Source organism: Callospermophilus lateralis, chromosome 15 (genome assembly GCF_048772815.1).
Source record: "Callospermophilus lateralis isolate mCalLat2 chromosome 15, mCalLat2.hap1, whole genome shotgun sequence".
NCBI lineage: Eukaryota > Metazoa > Chordata > Mammalia > Rodentia > Sciuridae > Callospermophilus > Callospermophilus lateralis.
The window spans coordinates 42,187,836-42,208,600 of NC_135319.1; the positions used below are offsets into that span (position 1 = coordinate 42,187,836).

The following is a 20,765-nucleotide window of genomic DNA, read 5'->3' on the forward strand; positions in this document are numbered from 1 at the left end:
ACCAAGCAGACCATGAAGTTAGTTTCTTTGTAAAAAAAATTAATGAAGGCCGGTCGTGGTGGTGCACACCTGTAATCCCAGCAGCTCCGGAGGCTGAGGCAGAAGGATCGCAGGTTCAAAGCCAGCCTCAGCAACTTAAGGAGACCCTAAGCAACTTAGCAAGACCCTGTCTCTAGATGAAATATAAAAAGGATTGGAGATGTGGCTCGGTGGTTAACCGCCTCTGGGTTCAATCCCTTGAACAACAACAACAACAACAAAATTAATTAAGTGACTCTTTTCCAGCGCACTTAGCGCAGTGCCTGGCTCTGTGCTCCGTGGGTAGCTGTTGTTATTCATGTGTTCCAGCTCCCATCACAGGCACGGGGACTATCTCATTCAGTCTACACAGCAGCACTGTGGGAGGTGGCAGGGCGATACCCACGTGGTGGGGCCCTCGTTGTCCATGCAACTGGGCTAAAGGCCACAGGGTGGAGTGCAGAGTCCCCGGCCTCTCTCTGGACCCCCTCCCTACCCTGACTGGGACCCACCAGGCATGACAGAGGCCGGGGCCAGGTCCCTTTAAGAGCCCTCTGCTGGGGCCTGGGGAGGGAGTGGCCCCTGGGGGGGCTGGGCCAGCTGCATTCTGTGGCCAGGAGAGGCCGCCTGGCATTTCCCGCTTTGATACTGATACAGGCATCTTAATAGCTGCGCCTCAGGCGGGTGTGTTTCAGCTGGGGCCACACAGGGCATTCCAGGAGGCCCCGGCCACCAGCAGGGGTGAGGCAGGAAGGCGTCTCAGGCCTGGTGGCGGGGGTCCCCCCAGGGCCCCAGAAAGCGTCCCACCCACCCCCGAGGTCACCTGGGGATTCTCACTGGGTCTCAAACTCAGATGCCTGAGGCGCGAGCTGGCATCCTAAACAGGTAACTCTGGCCATACAGGAGTGCCACTGTGACCTGGGCGGCACAGACACATATGGGGGGCGGCCACCACGCAGTGCCACCTGCTCGGAGCATGGCCCACAGCCGCCCGCTGCCAGACCGTCCCGCTGTACAAGATGGGAAATCAGAACTTAACGGGACTGCTCCTGGTTTGTAAGCCACCAGCACTTCCTGAGCACCTACTGTGTGCCAGGCCCTGTTCTAGTCACCAGGGATGTGTTAGTGAATGGAACAGAACAACACCCACAGCCTCTGAGTTGACCTTCTCATGGGGGAGAGAGGCTGTAAGCAACATAAACAACCGAAGCAAAGCAGAACCGAATTCCTAAGGAGGAGAAGCAAGAGGGAGGGGATAGGAAGCTCACAGGGTAGTAAAAGCAAAGAAGCCCTCATTAGGAGCACACCAGGTGGACAGCTAGGAAAAAGCATCCCAGAGACTCCAGTAAGTGCAAAGGCCCTGAGGCAGGAGAAGGCTGGTGGCGTGTGTGGAGTTAGAGGCCTGTGTGACCACCTGGCTGCCAGTGTTGAGGACGCGCTGTGGAACCCGAGCAGGAGCAGGGGCTCCTTTAGAAGGCTTTTGCAGTAATTGATGATGAGACTCCGAGGTGGCCGTGGTGGGGTGGGGAGAAGGGATCCAATCCCAGGTGTGTGTGAAAGGCAGGGAACAGGAGTGGCTCAGGATGGGTGTGGGTGAGACAGAAGCACCTGGAGGATTCTGGGTTTCAAGCAGCTCTTGGTTCAGTGACAGGGAGGTCGCTGGAGGCGCAGGCCTGGGGAGGGCTCATTTGTGCTGTGAGACTGGGAGATGCTGAGTGGACGGGCAGGGGGCGGGGCCGGCGGCTGGCTGCGCTGGAGGACCGCAGGGAGGTCCAGGCTGGGGATGCAGAGGCGGCCACACCATCACATCCAGATGTCACTGGAGCTGCAAGGCCAGGTGAGGCCCCCAAAGGAGCCTGTGTCTAGAGGAGAGAGGCCCTGGACTGGGGGCCCTGTGGCCTGCCACATTGAGGTGTCGGTGACGAGAAGGAGCCAGGGACGGAGCAGCCGCGGTGGAAGGAGGGAAACGGCACCGCGTCCTGGGAGCCCCAGGGCAGAAGGGTGCAGGAGGAGGAGAGGAGGTCGGGGACGTCCACCCGACGGGGCAATAGGAGGTCACTGGGTCGGAGCCTTCGTGGGGAGGGAGGGCTGCAGCCAGATGAGAGGGGACCAGAAGGGCAGGAAGAGAAGCAGGAGGTCGGCGCCAGCCTCCCTGCGAAGGGCGAAGCGCCCTGAAGAGGGGCGGCTTCTCTCCTTTTGTGCAACGTGTGCATAATGACCACCGGGGTGGGGACAGCAGCGAACCCGGCTCACGTCCTTTCTGGGGACGGCCACCCTGGTTGCCCTGTGCCTTCTTCCACCTGCTCGGCAGGCGTCGTCCTGATGGAGCCTGTTCCCCGGGGGTCCTGGGCAGAAGCCTGTGCTGGCCCTGGGATCGGTGATCTGGTCTGGAGGAGGAAACCGATGAGACAGGAGGCGGGGGACTCGCTGGCGCCATGTCCCTGAGCAGGTGGAGAGTGAGGTCTGGGGCCGTGGAGGGGTGGGCCGCGCGCGGGACACTGATGGACAGGCACGGGCAGCGGTGGTCGCCCCTGGAGCCCCATGGGCTGCTGCGGTGCGGTTGCCCAGTGGACAGTGGCCCTGCTGCTTCCACATGCCAGCCGGGTCCTGTGGGTCATTGGCCAGCTCCGTCGTTTAGCAGATCTATGTCACGGGCCCACAGGGGCCAGGCCACAGGCTCTGCGTGAGAAGGGGTGAAGTAGATTCATGAGGTCCCTTACTGGAAAGTGGCACTCATGCGCCAGGCTCGGAGCTGGGCCTCACACGGGCTTTCACAGATTTTGTCCTGGGAGGTGACCTGCTTGCCCACTCTGCCCAGCTGCACCTGGCCTCCACCTCCATCCACCCTGTGCTGCGTGCCCAGCCTCCTTCTAAGTGAGGGCCTCCCCACAGGTCTCCCCTTCTTCCTGTCTGCTTTGATCTCTCGCTCCCTCCTGCCTTCTGCCCCCAGAGGCCCCCCCCATCCCATCCTGTGCGCCCTCCGAGGAACATTCGCACCCCCCTTTCTACAGCAGAAGGGAGTGGATTTGGGTGGGGGAGGTGCCAGGGGTTGAACCCAATGGCACTCAGCCACTGAGCCTCTGAGATCACAGTGCCCGGCTAGAAGGTATCAGACTTTACCCTTGAAGGCCTGAGTTCACAGCTCGGATCCACCAGGTGCTGGCTGTGTGACTTTTGGTAAATCACTGAACCTCTCTGAGTCTGTTTCCTTAAGTATTGAGCGAGGTCCCTATTGAACCTACTCAAAGCACCCAGCTTAGTGCCAGTCCACCGCGACGGCTCAGCAGGTGTTAACGCGCTATGAATCCTCATGAAGTTTCCCACCCTTCCCTCCCCACACCCAACATCAACTCCTGTGACACCTCCCACGTGACGGTCTTTCCTCTCTTGAGGCCCAATCTGAGTGGCAAAATGACCAGGTAGTGAGGGAGCAAATGTTACAGAAATGCTGAGGGGGCAGCTGGGTCCCAGAGTGGCCAGCACCGTCAAGGGGGTGCTGCAGTGCCCTGGATGTGGCCAGTCCTTGGCAGCCAGAGTGCAGACCCCTTCTGGCAGATCTTCTGATTTTTTAAGAGAAATTAGAAGCGCAGATCTGCATGGGGGACCACCCACTTCAAAATGTCGCCAACAGATTAAACAAGGATTCAAAAACTCACTGTGGGAACCAAGTGAAATAGCTTAAGGGCCCGAGTGGCTGGGCCTCGGCTGGCCGCTGACGGCGGGCACCAGAGCCTGTGGCTGGGACCCAGCTCCCGCCTTTGCTCCCAGTGACCTTGGCTGGGGCCGCCTTGGTGTCTTCAGGTCCCTCCCCTGTCACACGAGCGCAGCAGTAGTGACCGCATTGAGGACACCTTTGGAGTCGGGCACCATGCTCCGTACGTTCCAGCCTTTTCCATGGGGTTTCGGTGCCGCCGGGACTGTTACCAGCCCAGGGTCCCAGAACCGTGTGTCAACCAGGCAGTGTCCCCAAGCCATCTCTGATGACCCTTTGCTAGTCTGGTCGCCGCATTGCCAGGATCAAGGCCGAGTGCTCACGTGGGCCCCAGCCCTGCCTTGGCACAGCTAGCGCACAGGACGTGGGCGCCATGGCCGCCGGCCGCGCATGGCCGTTCTGCAGGAACTGGATGGACGGCTGGTCCCCGCGGCTGAGGGTGCGCTACCTCTTTGGAGCCCCCACCCCTTTGGGGCCTTCCACGGGTCTCGGTGATTTCAGCCTCTGGGAAGAGGTGTGGAGGATGCAGGGCCTGCCCAGCGCCCTTCTCCCCGCCTCTGCCCACCTGCCTGAGCCACCTGTGGGAGGAAACTTAAAGAGAAGAAGTCCCTGTCCCTGCCCAGGGGTGCATCAGAAGCCCAGTCCCACAAGAGGCTGGGACCCAGAAGAGCACGTCATTGTGCACATGGCTGGGGGGCCTGGGGACCCCGAGGGTTCACAGAGCCGGTGGCTGGGTTGACTTCTTTAGGAGCACTCCGGAGGGGGAGCGCTGACACTACCATCTGGGCCTTCTCTGCTTCTTATTACCCAAGGCCTGGTGGCCAGCGGAGGGCCATTAACCAGCAGCCTTTGATCCCTGCAGAGCCCTGCGCCCCCCCATGCGCCCTTCTCCCTCCCCCTCCCGTCCACAGCGCAGACACTCTCCAGGGCCCCGCTTTACGAGCTCCTGTGACCCCTCTTGTCTGTCTCTTTGTGCAGAAATGGAAGCTCCACTCACGGAGGCGCCGGGAGGCCCCGAAGATGTCCCCAGGATGTAACTGCCCACCAGGTAAGGAGCCCCGCTGACGGGTCGGCAGCGCATCCCTGGCACAGATGCCGCCCACCACGTCCTTCCGCGGCGGCCAGGCCGTATGGCCGCCAGCTCGGCCCGTCTCTTTTCTTTTGAAAGATGGAACGACAGTATTGTGTTGGTGACCTTCCATCCGCCCACCTAGGGGCCCACCCGTCCCCCTTGGCCGCCCTCCATCATCCAGGCACGCATCCCTCCAGGAGCTCTTCTTCCTGAGCCTCACACTCTGAAACGGGCTGTGGCTAAGCCAGATAAGATGATGGGCGTGGTCACATTTTGAAAATCATGACGTGCTGGGCAGAACCCAAGGGCAGATCGGCCCCAGGAGGGTGAGGACCCCCTGGCCATGTTCTCTAGCGCTCCTGACATGAGCGGTGCACAAACGTGTTTGCTACTGGAACCAATGACTGACTCTCTGGTGACGAGACTGTGACCCCTAGCCAGGTGGCTTGGGGTGGTGCGTGTCCCTTGCGGGGCTGCCTGTGCACACACCAGGGATGGAGACGCGGCTGAGTGTTGCCAGGTCAGGTTGTGCAGTGATTTAACCTCATCCAATTGGGATTTAAACTCCGCTTTTGCCCGTTATTAGTGTGGCATGAGCAGGGTCCTCACAGAGGATGCCCACGGTGCTCGGTGCAGTCAGGCCCCCTCCACACTCCATCTTTCCATGTGCTGAAAGCCGTGTGCCGAGAGTCTGCTCTGGGCTGGGCACCACGCTGGGTGTTGGGTTCAAGTGCATGGTCCAGTGGTTGATAGCCCTGATGAGTGACAGCTCATGAGAAGGTCTCCAGAATCCTGACCGTGTTTGTTGAGCTATGAGAATGGCAGATGAATGGTCATGCTGTTCCCTTGAGTAACCGAAATGGGCTGTGCCCCTTTGGGGGAGGGAAGGAAGCCTTTAAACAGGGTTGGGGGAGCCAGGCTCACGCCTGCAATCCCAGCGGCTTGGGAGGCTGAGGCAGGAGGATCCTGAGTTCAAAGCCAGCCTCCGTGACACTAAGCAACTCAGCAGGATTCCGTCTCTAAATGAAATACAAAATAGGGCTGGGGATGCGGCCCAGTGGTCGAGTGCCCTGAGCTCAATCCCTGGTACAACCCCCCAAGAGAAAAAGGTGGGGGGAGTCCAGATAAGACGTCTAAGTGATTTCAGGGAGTGTGGCCCTGCTCAGGGTCTCAGTCAGCCCCGAGTGTGGCTTCCTTGGCACCTGTGGGGTATGTGGCCTTGGAAGGGGACTTCTGGGCTCTCTGGCAGGTCTTTCTCTGGCCCCAGGAGCTGGGGCTGTAGAAACCCTCAGGGTCCTCAAGCCAGAGAAGAGTGGCCATCAGATGTGAGGCACATGGACATGGAGAGGCCACACTGGCTGGGAGTGAGTCGGCCGGCTGGGAGTCACCAGGAGGCAGGCTGTCCTGAGACCGTGAAGGGATGCAGCTGGCCCCAGGCAGGGGGTCATGTGGGTTAATTAAAAGGGTGTCCAGAAGCCTTGGGAAGCTCCCTCGCTCCCTCTGGGCCTGGGGACTGGGGTCTGGGAACACTTCCTGGAGAGCAACTTAAGGTGAACAAGATGAGGTGTAGACGCCGGGCGGCAGGCTCCGTGCGCTTCCAAGCGTCTCACATTTCAAATAATGGTGTCTGCTGTTCCGTAACTCTTGAGCAATTGCAACTGGTTTCTGCTCAAAGCGTAGAATGCTGATTAAGGGCAGGAGATTTGGAGTCATGGAAGATCCAGGTTTGAATTCCAACTCTGAGATTTGCCAGCTGAGTGCACTTTGAAGAGTTTCTTGATGCCCCCGCCCCCCCATGCCTCAAATTGCCTCGTCTGAAAAAAAGAGGGACAACAGTCACCTAGGAAATATGTGTTAGAGACTGTGAGACATGAGCGGGAATCGGCTGGACGTCAGCGCCTCTCCGATCCCTACGGAGCCCTGTTATTGCTCTTATTTCCCCCATGGTTCCTTAGACTTGAAGACACAGAAATCTGCACCAGACTCCATATCCTAGGGTTCCAGCAATGTAGGCGGCACCCTTACGGCCAGGCGGAGGTCGTTCCCGTCCCCTCCGTGCGTGACTGGGGACAGCTGTCTGGTGGCCTGGCCACCGTCAGAGTGGCTGCCCTCGCAACGGGCCTTGCTCGGTGCTCCAGAAGACCAGGCTCAGGGGGTCCTGGGAGGCAGAGCCGGATGTGGCGGGAGGGCGGGAGGATTTGGAAGAGCTCTTTGCCTCCTCCTGTGGGACCAGGGATCTCGGTGGTGAGAAGGGTGTGGTAGGAGGAAGGACCCACTGGGGAGATGCGTATCCTGGGGGTTGAGCATTTCCCAGAGGGCAGTTTGGCCCACTGTACGATCAGAGTCCCGTGGGGAACACCAGGAGAATTTAAAGAAAAGGCCCCATGAGGAGGCAGAATCAAAGGGGGGCTAAGGGGCTCCCCCAGCTTTCTGGAAAGTCAGGCCAAGGACTGGAAAGGTTGCACAAGGGCATGGGACCCTTTGGAATCTCAGAGCACAAATGCCAGGGTGGGCTAGGTCCTCCTGGGCCCCTGGACCTGCCTCCCACAGGCCTGCAGTAAAGGACCCTCCTCAACATGAAGACCAACCCGCTGTACATCATAGTAGCTCTGTTGCTGTTCCCTAACTGAGCACCTACTATGCGCCGAGCACAGTACTGAGTGCTTCCTATTGACGGGTGACCCTCCTCAAAACCCTTACATGACGTGGGTGCTAACACCCTGAAACGCTTGAAAATGCTCAGTGTCTGAGTGGACCCCACTCTCCTTGTAGCAGCCTCATGGATCTCTCTCACTAGTGACATCGGATCAGAGTTTTACCGCTTTACCGCTCCTGGTGCTTACAGATGAAGTGCCGCGTGGGAACACAAAGTCCCACCAGCACTCAGCCTTGTTCCCCGTGTACAGATGCTCTGAATGTTTAATCCGTCCAATAATCGCTGCTGATGACTGGATCCTCCTTGTGGTCTCCAGCTGTTATCTGGCCTCACATGCCTTCTCCCCTCCACACCCCCTGCAAGCTAAAATCACCAGCATTGGGACCCAACCAAAGAAACAAAAAGTTCCCCCTGCCCACCCTGGCCGCTGGGATGCAGCCTGCAGCTCCAGCCCCGGCCTGTTTGTCTGTGTGGCCAGCCACGCCAAGGCCGGAGCCCTGTGGTGGGTGTGTTCTTCCTTGTGGCAGCCCTGGGACCCTGGGTAGCATCCAGAGGCTTGGGGACACATAATCGTGGGCAGAAAACCTGCCTCCTTCCCCTCCTATCCTGACCCCGCCAGCATCCTCCCGGGAGCCTCCCTGTCCCAAAATAGCCCTCTCCTGGCTGAGAGCTGGCTTTGTCCTGTCCCGGGCCACAGGCGCTGCCTGCCAGGGAAGCCATGGGCCAGCAGGCCGGCGACGGGATGCCAAAGGTCACGCCTCATGAGGAGGGTCACAGTGTCCAGAAGTTCTGAGTAATAGGTGTGGGCCGTGTACAAAGCCCGGTGAGGCAGGCGAAGCGGCTTGGGAACAGATGTCCACACCGTGGGACTTCCTGGGCCTCTTGAGACAAATACAAAGATGGGGAAAATCCGCCCATTCTCTGTCCCTGTTCTTATTAACAAGTGAGGAGCGGGACAATACGGGTCCCAGCTGACAAGGAAGCAGCTCCTTCAAGCCCGCCACGCTGGGGCTGGGCGGGCCGCTCCTCACCACGTCCAGGCTGAGCTGGCAGCCGGGACGGTCACTTTGCAGCCTGGGCCCCAGCTCTAAGGGGTGGAGTAGGACAGGGTCGCACCTTGGCTGCCAAGTAAGGGGCGCGGGCTGCAGCAGCAGGGCCAGGGCACACGGTGGGGTGGCTCCACGTGTCAGCGCCATACCCAGATGGAGGGGAGAGAAGGCGCCTGCGGCCCGGCTTCTGAGAGCAGCCAGCGCCCTTCCCTGGCTCAGATGTGCTGGGGGAGGAGCAGAGGAAGAGCTGGAGACCCCATGGGTTTGGGGGCTCTAGCAAGACTCCGCTGGAAAGATGGCCCTGAGATTGGTCCTGAGGAAAGAGGAAGCAGATGGCAGGGTCTAGACAGGGTGTAGACTCAGCCGTCACCGTGCAAACGTCCCCCGAAATTGGGATTTCAACAAAGCAAAGGTAGAGGTGTCCCTTCCTTAGCAGGAGCATGGTCCTGGCCTGGGGGTGACTCCACTGTCTGCATCTTGCAGCTTCCATCTCTGGGTTCTGACAGCTCTTTTGTTCTTGCCGTGCCCTGGCCAGCACAAAAGGAGACGGGATTGGGGCCTGCATCTCCACCCTCAGGAGCAGACCTTGAAGAGCAGACATTTCACTTCTGCTCACATCACTGGCCAGAACCTAGACACCTGGGTACCCAGGACCGTGGGAGGCAGATGATATTTTTGGCTGGGTAACCAAGGCACAGATAGAACCTTGTCGCTATGGAAGGTGGGGGAACAGAGTAAGAGCAAGGCGGGTATGTTTGGGGATGACCAAGCAGGTTGAAAGATATGGAGCACAGCACAGGGATGGGGAGCAGATGGGCGGACATGAGGGTGGAAAGAGATGTCGAGATTGCAGAGACCTAGGCTGAGGAGTTTGGCTCTCTCTGTTCAATGAGAGGCAAATGGTTTTCATGCCAAGGATGATTGATTGGTAATGGCTGGCAGGGAGGTTGTGCCAAGTCAGCAGAAAATGGGTGATCGTTTAATAATGTCTGCCAGGGGTGCAGGATCGGGAGCAGTAATGCCTGCCTTCTGGAAGGGTTCTCCTCACGGGACACAATGGAGCATCAGGGAAGGTTGAAGAGCAGGGATGTGACCCAGTCCAGTTTGCACTCCAGAACAAAAACTAGCAGTGACGTGGGGCATGCCTCCAAGCAACGAGAGCCTAGGATCTGGTGGACAGGACTGTGTTTTCTCATGAACTTCTATTTATGTCCAGGTTGGAACAGCCTCCTCAGCCCTGGTTATTTTCCATAGGTGGCGAGAGCTGCACCCCCACACCCCAAACCCTTTTCTTAAGCCAGCTTTGCCTTATTTTTCCTGGCACCAGATTTTGCCCCCCCCCCCCCCCCCCGCAGCCTCATGCCATTTACATGGGCAGAGCCTGTGGCCAGGGCCTGCGACCTAAACTGGGCTCCTCTGAGCTCCCTTTGCTGCAGCAGAGCAGGCCCACGGCCACACACCCTTCCTTTGTGGTTGTCCTTGTTCCTGACCCAGAAAAGGGACACCTCAGACCAAAGTATTCCTTGGTGCCATTAACAGAGGAGAGAGTGGCAGATCTGAGGTGTTCTGGGGAGAGAGGTCACACTAAGGAGTACTGTGTTCAGGTGACTCAGAAACCCCGCTTTACATACAAATAACTGATGAGTTCCTTGGGAGCCATTCCTGGCTATTCCTTAAAGCAGATTCCCAGGACCAACCTGGGAAGGGACCTTACTCTTTGGTTGCTGTTGTCACTGGTATTCAGACTCTCCCCTGTTCTGCAGCCCAAGGGATGTGCTTTCACCTTCTGGATCCCCGCCCTGTCCGCTCCTCCAATTAGACTGTCCTTGTCATGACCCATCTGACATCCCAAGGGCCAGGCCTCATCCCACGGCAGCAGCCCTGATGCCTCTTTCACCGTGGCCCCTGCACCCCATCATTTGCTGGGTCCCATGGATTCCATTCCTCTGCTCAAAAACCATCCATGGCTCCGTGGCGCTCACAGTCCCCTCCCCACCCCAGTGCCAGGCCCACATTCTCTCTCCAGCCCGCTCTGATCCGTCCCCTCCTGACCTCCTTTCCTCTCAGTAAGTCTAGTCCGCTGCCCACCAGGCCCCCAGGGGTCCACCTGCCCACTCTTTCCTTGCTGTTCTTACATCTCTATTCCCACCTTCTACCCACTGAGCTCTGAACCTCTGTAGACCTGTCACACGGCCCCCCACCGTCTCCTCCCACCTTGGCGCGTCTGCTGGCCCTGCTGTTTGTGCTGTGTGGTAAAGCGTGCTCAGCGTAGGCGGGATCACCTGTGAAGGTTGCTCCTTGGCTGTCACCCTTAATCGCCTGACGTAGATTCTAGAGGCATTTGAGACAACGGGGAAGGGAACCCTGGCTGACCAGGGCAGTGATATTGTGCTTTAGAAATCAGACAGCCACCAAGAAGCCCTGACTGGCAGCTCCTGGGGGTGCTCGGGCTCTTCTGTGGCCTCGAGCAAGTCCCTGCACTTACAGAAGCCCCCCAGCTGCAGCTCCTGCCCCTGGTGGGAAGGAGGGCCAGGTGACTGCTGCAGGAGGAGCGCTCACCATCCACCCCTGGAAGCGCCTCTTCCCTCCAGGCCCCAGCCAGGCGCTAGAGCCACCTGGGGAACTCTCTGAGGCTCATTTCTTCCCCATTTCCTCCTGAAAGCACTTCCAGATCCCCGGCCCAGGAGGGCCACGCTGATAATGCGTTTCTCCTAGATCAGCTCTGATAACACCCGGGTGGTCGCGGTGATTTGTAGGGAAATAAAAATAAGGAAATGGAAGGTTCCGGAAAGACCAGAAGAGGCCTGGACTGGGAATGATTCCCAGACCCCGAGGGACTCTGAGCAGGTTCTCCTTACTGAGGTCCTTCGTTTCTTCGCTTATCCAAAGGGGCCAGTGACTGCCAAGAACTATTTGGTAAGGGGAAGATTTACCCCCATGGAGGAGGCCAGGGGGTTGTCACCACCGAATCAAGGAAAGGAAGAGAACAACTGAATACTCATCAGTAGGAGACGGACAGACATGTTGGGGGGTATTAAGTTGCTGAACTTTTATCAAAGAAATACCACCACTGTGAACCCAAATCACCAGACCTGCCACCAAGATATTCAATGGATGAATTTCATCCTATGGAGGAAAATAAGTAATGACAAGAGAATATTTACAATATGATTTATTTATAAAGTCAAAAACATGAAGTGCTGGGTATGACAGCTGGGGTACACCTGTAATTCCAGAGACTGGGGAGGCTGAGACAGGAGGATCGCAAGTTCAAGGCCAGCCTCAGCAACTTAGCAAGACTGTCTCAAAATAAAAAAAAAAAAATGAGAAGGGCGGGGATGTAGCTCAGTGGAAGAGCACCCCTGGGTTCAATCCCCAGTACCACACACACAAAAAAAGGCCTTGCACTTTTGGGGGGAAATACATGCTTGTCATAAACACATAAGAAGTCCATGGGACTGATCAGCCATATCTGATGGGGAGCAGGGTCAAGGAGGAGACCGAGGTCCACGGGGGTTTCTAATGTATTGGTAGTTAGCTAGGTGGTATTTCAGGTCTGTTATGCACTTTTTATGAAAACTTTATTGAGATATAATTCATCCATCTAAAGTGTACAATTCAACAGTTTTTTGTATGGTCACAGAGTACCACCACCATCATTGGCATTTTTAGAACATTTTAATTTCCCCCAAAAGAAACCCCATACCCTTTAGAGGTCACCCTCCATCCTCTGTACCTCCCCCACCTCGGACCTCCCTTCTGTCTCTGTGGATTCAGTATTTTCAAGGTTTATCCGTGTCATAGGATGGGTCAGTACTTCGTTCCTTTTATGGCAAATGGTAGATTATTTTAAGCCTGTCTGGGTATCTGAAATATTTCAAGACAAAACATGTTTAAATCCTGGGTTCAATCAGAGGATGTGGTTGGATTAGATATTAAGGAAACTTTCAGGCCTGACTCTCCTCCAATAAGGACGTATCTCTGCTTGGCCCTGAACTCTCCCAGCCACCTTGGGCTGGTGGCTGCAACGCCAGTCCTCCTAGAACCCAGGACCAGGGCTCGAAGCCTGCTTAGGTGCAGCTAGACTCCAACACTGGATCCCCTGTGGTACTGCACTGCCCCCTGCCCATCCTCTGCCCCTGTTAGTGTCACAGACTCGAGACATCTTCCATGAGTCCCCCAGGCACATCAGGTGGCCCTGTATCCTGAGCTCTCGCAGGATTGTCCCTGCCACTGCTCTGCCCCCATGAGAAGCAGCAGCCAGACTCTCAGCCCGGCAGCTCCTTGCTGGTCCGAGCATCAGTCTTTACCACGGTAACGTGAGGGTGTAGACGCCATCTAACAGACAGCAGGGGACATTCAACCTGCACGTCATGTGGGAAGTCATTCAGGGCCAGTAGCAGGGTCTGCCGGAATGTCTCCACGCACCCCACTGGACAGGAAGATGGCAGTGAGCAGGTGCTGTTGTGTTCTGTGGCTCCGGTGGCCGTAGCACCCAGGTGACATGGGCCGGCTAGCCCAGGGGCCACAAGTGTGGGTGCAGACTCCCAACAACCCTGGGTTCAACCCCAGGAAACCCACTTCTCCCTTGTCATGGCCCTGGGCTGTGGTGAGGCTCTCCTGACTCATGGAACTGGGGAGAAGGGAGCACTGACATCCCGGCTGCTGGCTCCACCTGGCCCCTCCACGCTGGGCTCCAGGTGACTGTCAGTTGCCATGGTGATGATGACGACCCCGGTGGGAGGGCTTCTGGTGACATGGGGCTGAGAGCAGCTGCATCCAGCCTGGGGGTCCTGGGAGACCATGCCCCCTTTGCCACTGAAGGCGGGGGACATAGGGCACAGGCTGCCCCGGTGCTGCTTCCTCCTGCCTCCCTCTCTGCCCTGTGCAGCCAGGCCACTCCAGCCCTGGGAGAAGTCTGGTTGGCCCCTATTCGCCAGGTGCCATTGGCACCATAACGTACAGCATGGGTCAAGATGCCTGCCTGTCCCCCATGATGGACAGCAGCACTTACTGTGGGTGAGGGGCCCTCTTTTATACCCAGCGCTCTGTGCCGAGGACTCCACCAGTGGAATGCCACCCCCTCCCTCAGCTTCCACTGGCTCATCTCTTAGGATAAATAAGGACTTTCTGGGGTTATTGAGAAAATTCCTGGACAGCAGTGGACCATGGGAGGTGTTGGGGGAGGGTTCTGTTTTTTAATGTCATCTCAATTTTATTTTATTGATTTTTATTGATTTTTTAATTTGCTCATTCTAGGCAGTAGAATGACATACTATACAAACATGGAGCATGGCTTCCCATTCTTGTGGGTGTACATGATGGGAGTTCCACTGGTCGTGTATCATGTGAACATGGGAAAGTTCTGTCCCATTCATTCTACTGTCTTTCCGGTTCTCATCCCCCTCCTGTCCCCCAGGACCCTTTGTCTAATCCAATGAACTTCTTTAGTAGAAGGTAGGCCGTGGAGGGCTGTGGATATAAACAAAGGGCCATGGACCATGGACTAATTACAAGAAGGGGTGCTGGTGGCCCCTTCAGGGGACATTGGAGCCCACTGGTGATACTTAGGGCTGGAGCCTTGGGACCCTGGTTTATGAAGAAAGACTTGCCCTCCCTCTACCTCGCTCCATCCAGCCACCATGTGGGCTGGGAGCCACTGGAGAGTGGAACTTTTCTTAGAGGCCACATTCACGTCCCCTCTACTGAAGTCTCACTATGTCCTCAGAGGGACTGGGCCATGGAGTAGCACATGTTGGTTGGCATGGGGGTGACTCTGGATTTTCACAGGAGCTCCGTTGCCCATGGAACCCTGGGATCAGTCAGAAGGAGGACGTGGGACAGCTACCCAGCAAGGTAGACTCACAGGTAGACAGTGGCACCCAGCATGGGGTCATTTCTCCCTGTCTTTTGGACTCTCTGCCTCAGAGAGGCCAGCAGAGGAGGACTGGAGAAAGAAATGGCCATTACATCCCAGCTCTTGAAGTTCATGCCCCCCCGTGATGATTCCATAGGTTTGTTCAGAAGCCCATTCCTAGGCCTGCCTGTCAGGGCAAAAACCATAGCTGGGGGAGCCAAGTAAACCCTCATCTCCCACCCCGACTGAGCAGCAGAGCCCAGGGACCTGTGGCTGGACTCCTGGGCTGACCACATGCCATAGGGCTCCTGGCTGCCCACGGGCCACATCAGCTAGTGACCAGGGCCCACCAGTGGGTACAGAGCTGCTCCAGGCCCCTGTGAGGGACTGTGGGGTACAAGGTGATGAGATACAGGGTCTCCTGTCCAGGGCTAGGGACATGCCAAACAGAAGCAGAAAATACAAGAGCAGAAGTAAGGGAGGATGGGCGGGGGGGGGGGGCTTCACAGAAGAAGTAGCATTGGAGGGAGGCCCTGAATGGCCAGCACGTTTTCAGGAAATGGAAATGTAAGTAAGGACACAAGACAAGGAAACGGCATGATCCAAGAATAGGCACCTGAAGGACTGGTGGTTGTCTATCTGCTTCCCCCCTCTCCACTGCGGGAAAGGAGGAGTGGTCTAGAATGGCTGGAACAAGCTCATGTGGAGGATGCACGGAGAGACAAGGCTGGAAAGCAAAGCTGGGGGTGGAGGGGGGCAGGCCCCGGATGGAGCTGGAAGCCACCCTGAAGAGCCGCTGCCCTGGGAGGGCTGTGGAATCGCGGGAAGACGGCTCCAAAGGGGTGTCACGTGACCCTCCTGTGCAAAGCTGCGGTGTAAAGGGTGAATGAGGACAGGGACAGCAGCCAGGAAGAGTTACAGTGGCCTGCCCAGAGAAGACCTGGAGAAGCACAGGAGAGGGGCGGGGGAGTGGGGGACATTGCAGAGCGTCACCTGTGCACGTGGGCAAGGCAGGAGGCTATCTGAGCCCAGGGGGCCCGTCAAGATCCCGGCTTATATTTAATTAGGAGAAGACCTCACCACTGGCTTTCAATCAACGCTGACGCTCCGACGCGGCGCCCCGTGGTGTAGGCTGTTATGATGCCCAACTCAAAGACAAACAGAGGCTCAGAGATGTTAAGGGATCATCCGGTCCGCAGCTAAGAGCCAGAGCCAGACTGGAGGCCAAGACAGATGGCGGTGCCACGGCCCTCAGGGCGCAGGGAGAGGCAGGATGCAGAACTCAGGGTGGGACAAGCTGAAGGTGGGGCCTGGGGGAGGCAGGAAGCCCCTGCGGAAGCTCCGGGGGCCCTGGAAGGGCTGGTCCCAGGGAGAGGGGAGAGGGCAGCTCTGATCTGACCCCTGTGACCATCGTCTGGCTGGCTGCCAGGGCTCCCTGCTTGGGGCAGGGAGCGGACTGGTGTGTCTTGCCGGAGAAATAGGTGCAGACCCAGAGGCTGGAGGTGTTCAGCACCAGGAGGACCAGGCGCCCAGAGCCTCTGCCTCTCACCTCCCAGGACCAGGCCCCGCCCACGGCCGGCCCCACCCACGGGTGCGGTGGAGCCTGTCCCAGACCACTGAGGGCACAAGTTCTCTCCCTGGTTCAGGGGAGGGCATTCTGGTCCTGCCCCCTTCAGCACTGCCCTGACCCTCCTCAGAGGAGGTTCCCATGGTGACACTAAAGCATGTAGGATAGTACTTTGGAGGAAAGGTGCAGTCACTAAGGACATCGAGGTGGGGCACACCACCGGGGACCAGCCCTCCGTTCTTCTCCCAGAGCCTCTCTGGCTGCCCCTGCTCCTTGTCACACTCCTCTTCTCCCCCGCCTGCTCCCTAGAGGATTCCTTTTTCACCATCTGGGTGGCTGGCGGTCCCTTCTGCGGTTCCTTCTGGCACCTTGTCCCCTCATTGCAGCCCGAAACACTGTTCTGAACTTTGAATTCACATTACCCAATTTTTCCTGATGAGGACCTTGAAGCTCAGAGTAATTTAAAAAAAAAAAAATTTTTTTTGTTCTTTTTATATATACGGGACAGTAGAGTAGTTTTTTTTATTTGTTTTGATTAGTCATACATGACAGTAGAATGCATTTATGCACTTTGATATATCATACATAGATGGGATATAATTTCTCATTTTCTGAGTGTACATGTTGCAGAATCATATTGGTCATGCAGTCACATGTGTACATACAGTAATAATGTCTGTGTCATTCTACTATCTTTCCTATCCCCACATCCCCTCCTCTCCCCTTCCTTCACTTCCTTCTACCTAATCTAAGGTAATGCTGTTCTTCCCTAGGGTCCCCCCCACCTTACTGTGAATTAGCATCAGCATATTAGAGAAAACATTCGGCCTTTGGTTTTGTGGGATTGGCTTATTTCACTTAGCATGATGTTCTCCAACTCCATCCATTTGCTGGCAAATGCCATAATTTCTCTCTTCTTTAAAGCTGAATAATATTCCATTAAATATATATACCACATTTTCTTTGTCCATTCATCCATTGGCGGACACCTAGGTTGGTTCCATAGTTCAGCTACTGTGAATTGAGCGGCTATAAACATGGATGTGGCTGTGTCACTGTAGTATGCTGATTTTAAGTCCTTTGGGTATAAACGAGGAGTGGGATAACTGGGTCAAATGGTGGTTCTATTCCAAGTTTTCTGAGGAATCTCCATATTATACAAACACGGAGTACAACTTATTCTAATTAGGATCCCATTCTTGTGAGTGTGCATGATGGGAGTTTCACTGGTCCTGTGTTCATATATGAACAGAGGAAACTCTTGTCTGACTCATTCTACTCTTTTCTATTCCCATCTCCCCTCCCTTCCCTTCACTCCCTTGTCTAATCCAATGAACTTCTATTTTCCCTCCCCTTATTTTGTGTTAGCACCTGCGTATCAGGGAGAACATTTGGCCTTTGGTTTGGGGGGACTGGCTTATTTCACTTAACATAATATTCTCCAGTTCCATCCATTTACCAGCAAATGCCATAATTTCATTCTTCTTTATGGCTGAGTGATATCCCTTTGTGTGTATGTACCACATTTTCTTTATTTATTCATCTATGGAAGGGCACTCAGTTGGTTCCATAGCTTGGCTACTGTGGATGGAGCTCAAGTACTTCACTCAAGGATACAGGGCTGCAAAGTGCTAGATCTGGGACTGGAAACCAGCTCTGAGACATCAGAAGGTCATTGCCCCATGGTGACTTGGGGGCTACCCTGGGGCAGAAGAGGGACCAAAGACGAATGATGACCATGAGCCTTGTCCAGGGAGAGTGCTGTTAGCCAGGGCCAGAGGACATTAATTAATAACGATAATTAGCACAGACTAAATGCTGACTGCATGCCAGGCACTGTGACTTGTGACTTGTTGCATGATCTCATTCTTCCCTCATAAGTGCTTCATGTGGCGGATACTACTGAGGAGATGAGGCCTTAAACAGGCTATGTAACCAGGCCAAGGACCTAGAGCTAGTGTGTGCTGGAGCCAGTCACACCAAGGGGTCTTCCTGGGAATGCAAGGGAGAGACCTCTCTGTGCCTCCCGCTCACTTGCTCACTCATTCAGGGCAGTCCTCGAGCCTTGGCTCTGTGACATGTCCTCTCCTGAGGAGGTAAGGAAAGCTCCATTAGCAGGCCAGGTACAGTGGTGGCCAGTCAAGCAGCCAGTGCCACAGAGAACGAGGTACAGTCCTGGGGCCTCACCCTCCTGAATCCCAGCTCCCGTGAGGTTGGTTCCAAGCAAGTCAGGACCAAGGCAAGGACCAGGGTCAAGAGCCATGTGGCTGGCATTTGGCCCTAAGACACCAGACCCAGGGCCGGAAGGGACCCCCCCCAGCTCAGATGGCTCAGCTCCTTGGTGAGGAGCAGGAGAAGCCCCCTGTGTAGCCGGGCAGGCTCTGCACTGGGCAGGGCTGGGGGTGGCAGAGAGGAGGGGAGGCCGGGAGGGGCAGAGCCTCTGACTGGCAGCAGAGTCCTGCAGGTCACCCTTCCCAGGTCACTTCACAGTGAGCTCCTCCTCTGGCCTCTGCCACCTGTCCGTGGGTGGCAGGTACACAGGCAAGGCATTGTGGGAACGTCCCCGTTGGCAGGGAACTGGTGGCTAAGGAGGGAGAAGGGTCTGCTCACCTGTCCTCAGCCTGAGGCAGACCCTGGGGAGCCCCCTGGAGCCCGGGATGAGACTGGAGCCCAGGCAGGGAGGGGGCAGTGCCCGCTGCCACTTTAACCCCAAGTGGGGAGGAAATGCGATGAGCCCACCTGGCCCAGAGCCACCCGAGAGTCCCAGCGGGCGGCGTGTATAAGTGGATGCCAGCTCCCTGCATAGCTATGTGAGCTGTCACAGCTGGCCAGGACAGTGACGGGGCAGCAGGGAAGGGCGGGGCAGCATGGACAGGCAGATGGCCACGTGCACCCCAGGCCTGCCCGCACGTCGGCAGGGAGGGGTCCCCTGGGCCTGCCCCCGTCTCCAGGTCACCGGGGGCCGAGAGTCGAGCACCCTGCACGTCCTCCCCTGCCCTTTAGGCTTGGGACCTGGAGGTGCGTCCCTTCTGGAGGAAGATGTCCTCCCCCTCCTGCCGCTCAGGATTCTGGGCCATGCGTTCAGGCCTTCCTGGTGCGTGGCTGCGACTGTGGTCATGACAGGTGGGCCTGGGTCCAGCGCGAGGTCCACACACTTGAGGGCACCACCCCGGCTGCGTGGTTCTCTGATGATTGGCAGCCAGGGAGGTGGCTGGCTGCGTGATGTTCTGTTAGGAATCAGGGATGAGTAAGGGCCAGAGGATCCATTGGAGTGAGCGTGGGCTGATCTGACACTTGAGTCTATGGAGAGTTTTGAAGAAAAAAAAAAAAATCTCTATTATCGTTTTGGCGTCTGTCCCTGTTTTGGGGAAAGCCTGGTGTTCTGGATAACTGTGTTTCTTTCTGGTTAATCAGGGTTATGCGTCTGATGGTCAGCATGATTACCTTTTTTTTTTTTTTTTTACTTTTATAGACTCGGATGCTTCATTTCCCATCCCCATTCCACCCTTTTGCTTCCTCTTCACCAATCATGAATAAAAGAGAGAAAAACCTTTCAATTCTAGAAGAATCCAGCTCCCGTCCTCAGTGATGGTAATGCAGCACGGCCCTCTGCTCCCCCCGTAGCCGGGAAAGAGCAGGGAAGCTCCCCACACTGTGTGTCCAGAGAGGGAGGGTGATGGCTTCATCCTGGCTCCAGAGGACCCCTCCGACCAGGCTCCATCCCAAGTCATTACAAGCAGGGCAGGCTGCAAACACTTTTTCTTTTTGAGGATTTTTTTTTGGGGGGTAGGAAGGATTGAACCCAGAGATGCTTACCCCTGAGCCCCATCCCCAGCCCTCTTTTATTTTTGAGACAGGGACTCACCAAGTTGCTTAGAGCCTCCCTAAGTTGCTAAGGCTGGCCTTGAACTTGTGATCCTCCTGCCTCGGCCTCCTGATGCTGGGACTACAGACAGGCCTGCACCACTGCGCCTGGCTCTTTTGAGGAGGTCGTACATGAGCCCCGCCTGTATTTCATGTCCAGGGAAGAGCAGAGCCCTGAGCAGGCACTGGGCGGGGGGGACTTGGGTGCCCAGAGTGTGTCCTCCTGGTAACCCCTCGAGGTGCCTCTGGAGACCTCCCAGATCTCTGCCAGCACAGTGTCAGCTCACTGATGTCACCCCACCCCTTCATTTTATAGCTGTAAAAAAATGAGGCTAAGGGGGGCCAGCCCACATGGCCATGGGGCGTGGAAGGTGTGACAGGGGACCAGGCTCCGTCCACCACAGGTTGTCTCCTGAATGGGTCCCCAGAGCCACTACTACTGTCCCAGGGAGGCAGGAGTTTGGTGGAAACTGAGGCAAGGTGACCCTAGTAGCCGAGGTCAGCCAGTGCCACCGGCCCCTGTGCCTCCTGAGGCCAAGAGCTCCCGCCAAGCTGGGCATGTGGTTCCGGATTCATCTGTCCACTGACAGCTTGCCCTTCCTGACAGGTGACACCTCTGGTAAAGTGGGACAAAAGGTGCTGCCACGGCCCTAACACCGATTGGCCCCTCCAGCCACCATCCATCACTCGACTATTTGCAGGGGTGAGGTCATGTCCCACACGTCCATCTTCTCTAGTCCCCCCCCACACCGGGGCGTGCCCACTGCCCCACCTGCTGGCTTCTGGGCAGCGCCGCAGACTCCCCGGAGAGCACTTGGCCTTGACTCCTACCCTGTGCACCCGAAGGCCCACCCGTTGTGGGGCGGGCACCTGGGGCTGGGCCATCACAGTCTGTAGACAGGTAGACGCGAAGACCCTGTCCCAAAAGGAGCCGACCCAGGTGGAGAACACATCAGGTTTTATCACCACA

At 56.7% G+C, this 20,765-nt stretch overlaps 1 protein-coding gene across 1 annotated transcript in view; it reads left to right on the top strand.

The window, feature by feature from the left end:
- Positions 1–20,765, top strand: part of Col13a1 (collagen type XIII alpha 1 chain) — a 155,682-nt gene that overhangs the window by 10,489 nt on the left and 124,428 nt on the right. The window contains exons 2-3 of the mRNA XM_077105354.1: positions 4,709–4,778; positions 20,642–20,649. Coding sequence (XP_076961469.1) covers positions 4,709–4,778; positions 20,642–20,649 — 78 coding nt within the window. The remainder of the gene's footprint in view (positions 1–4,708; positions 4,779–20,641; positions 20,650–20,765) is intronic.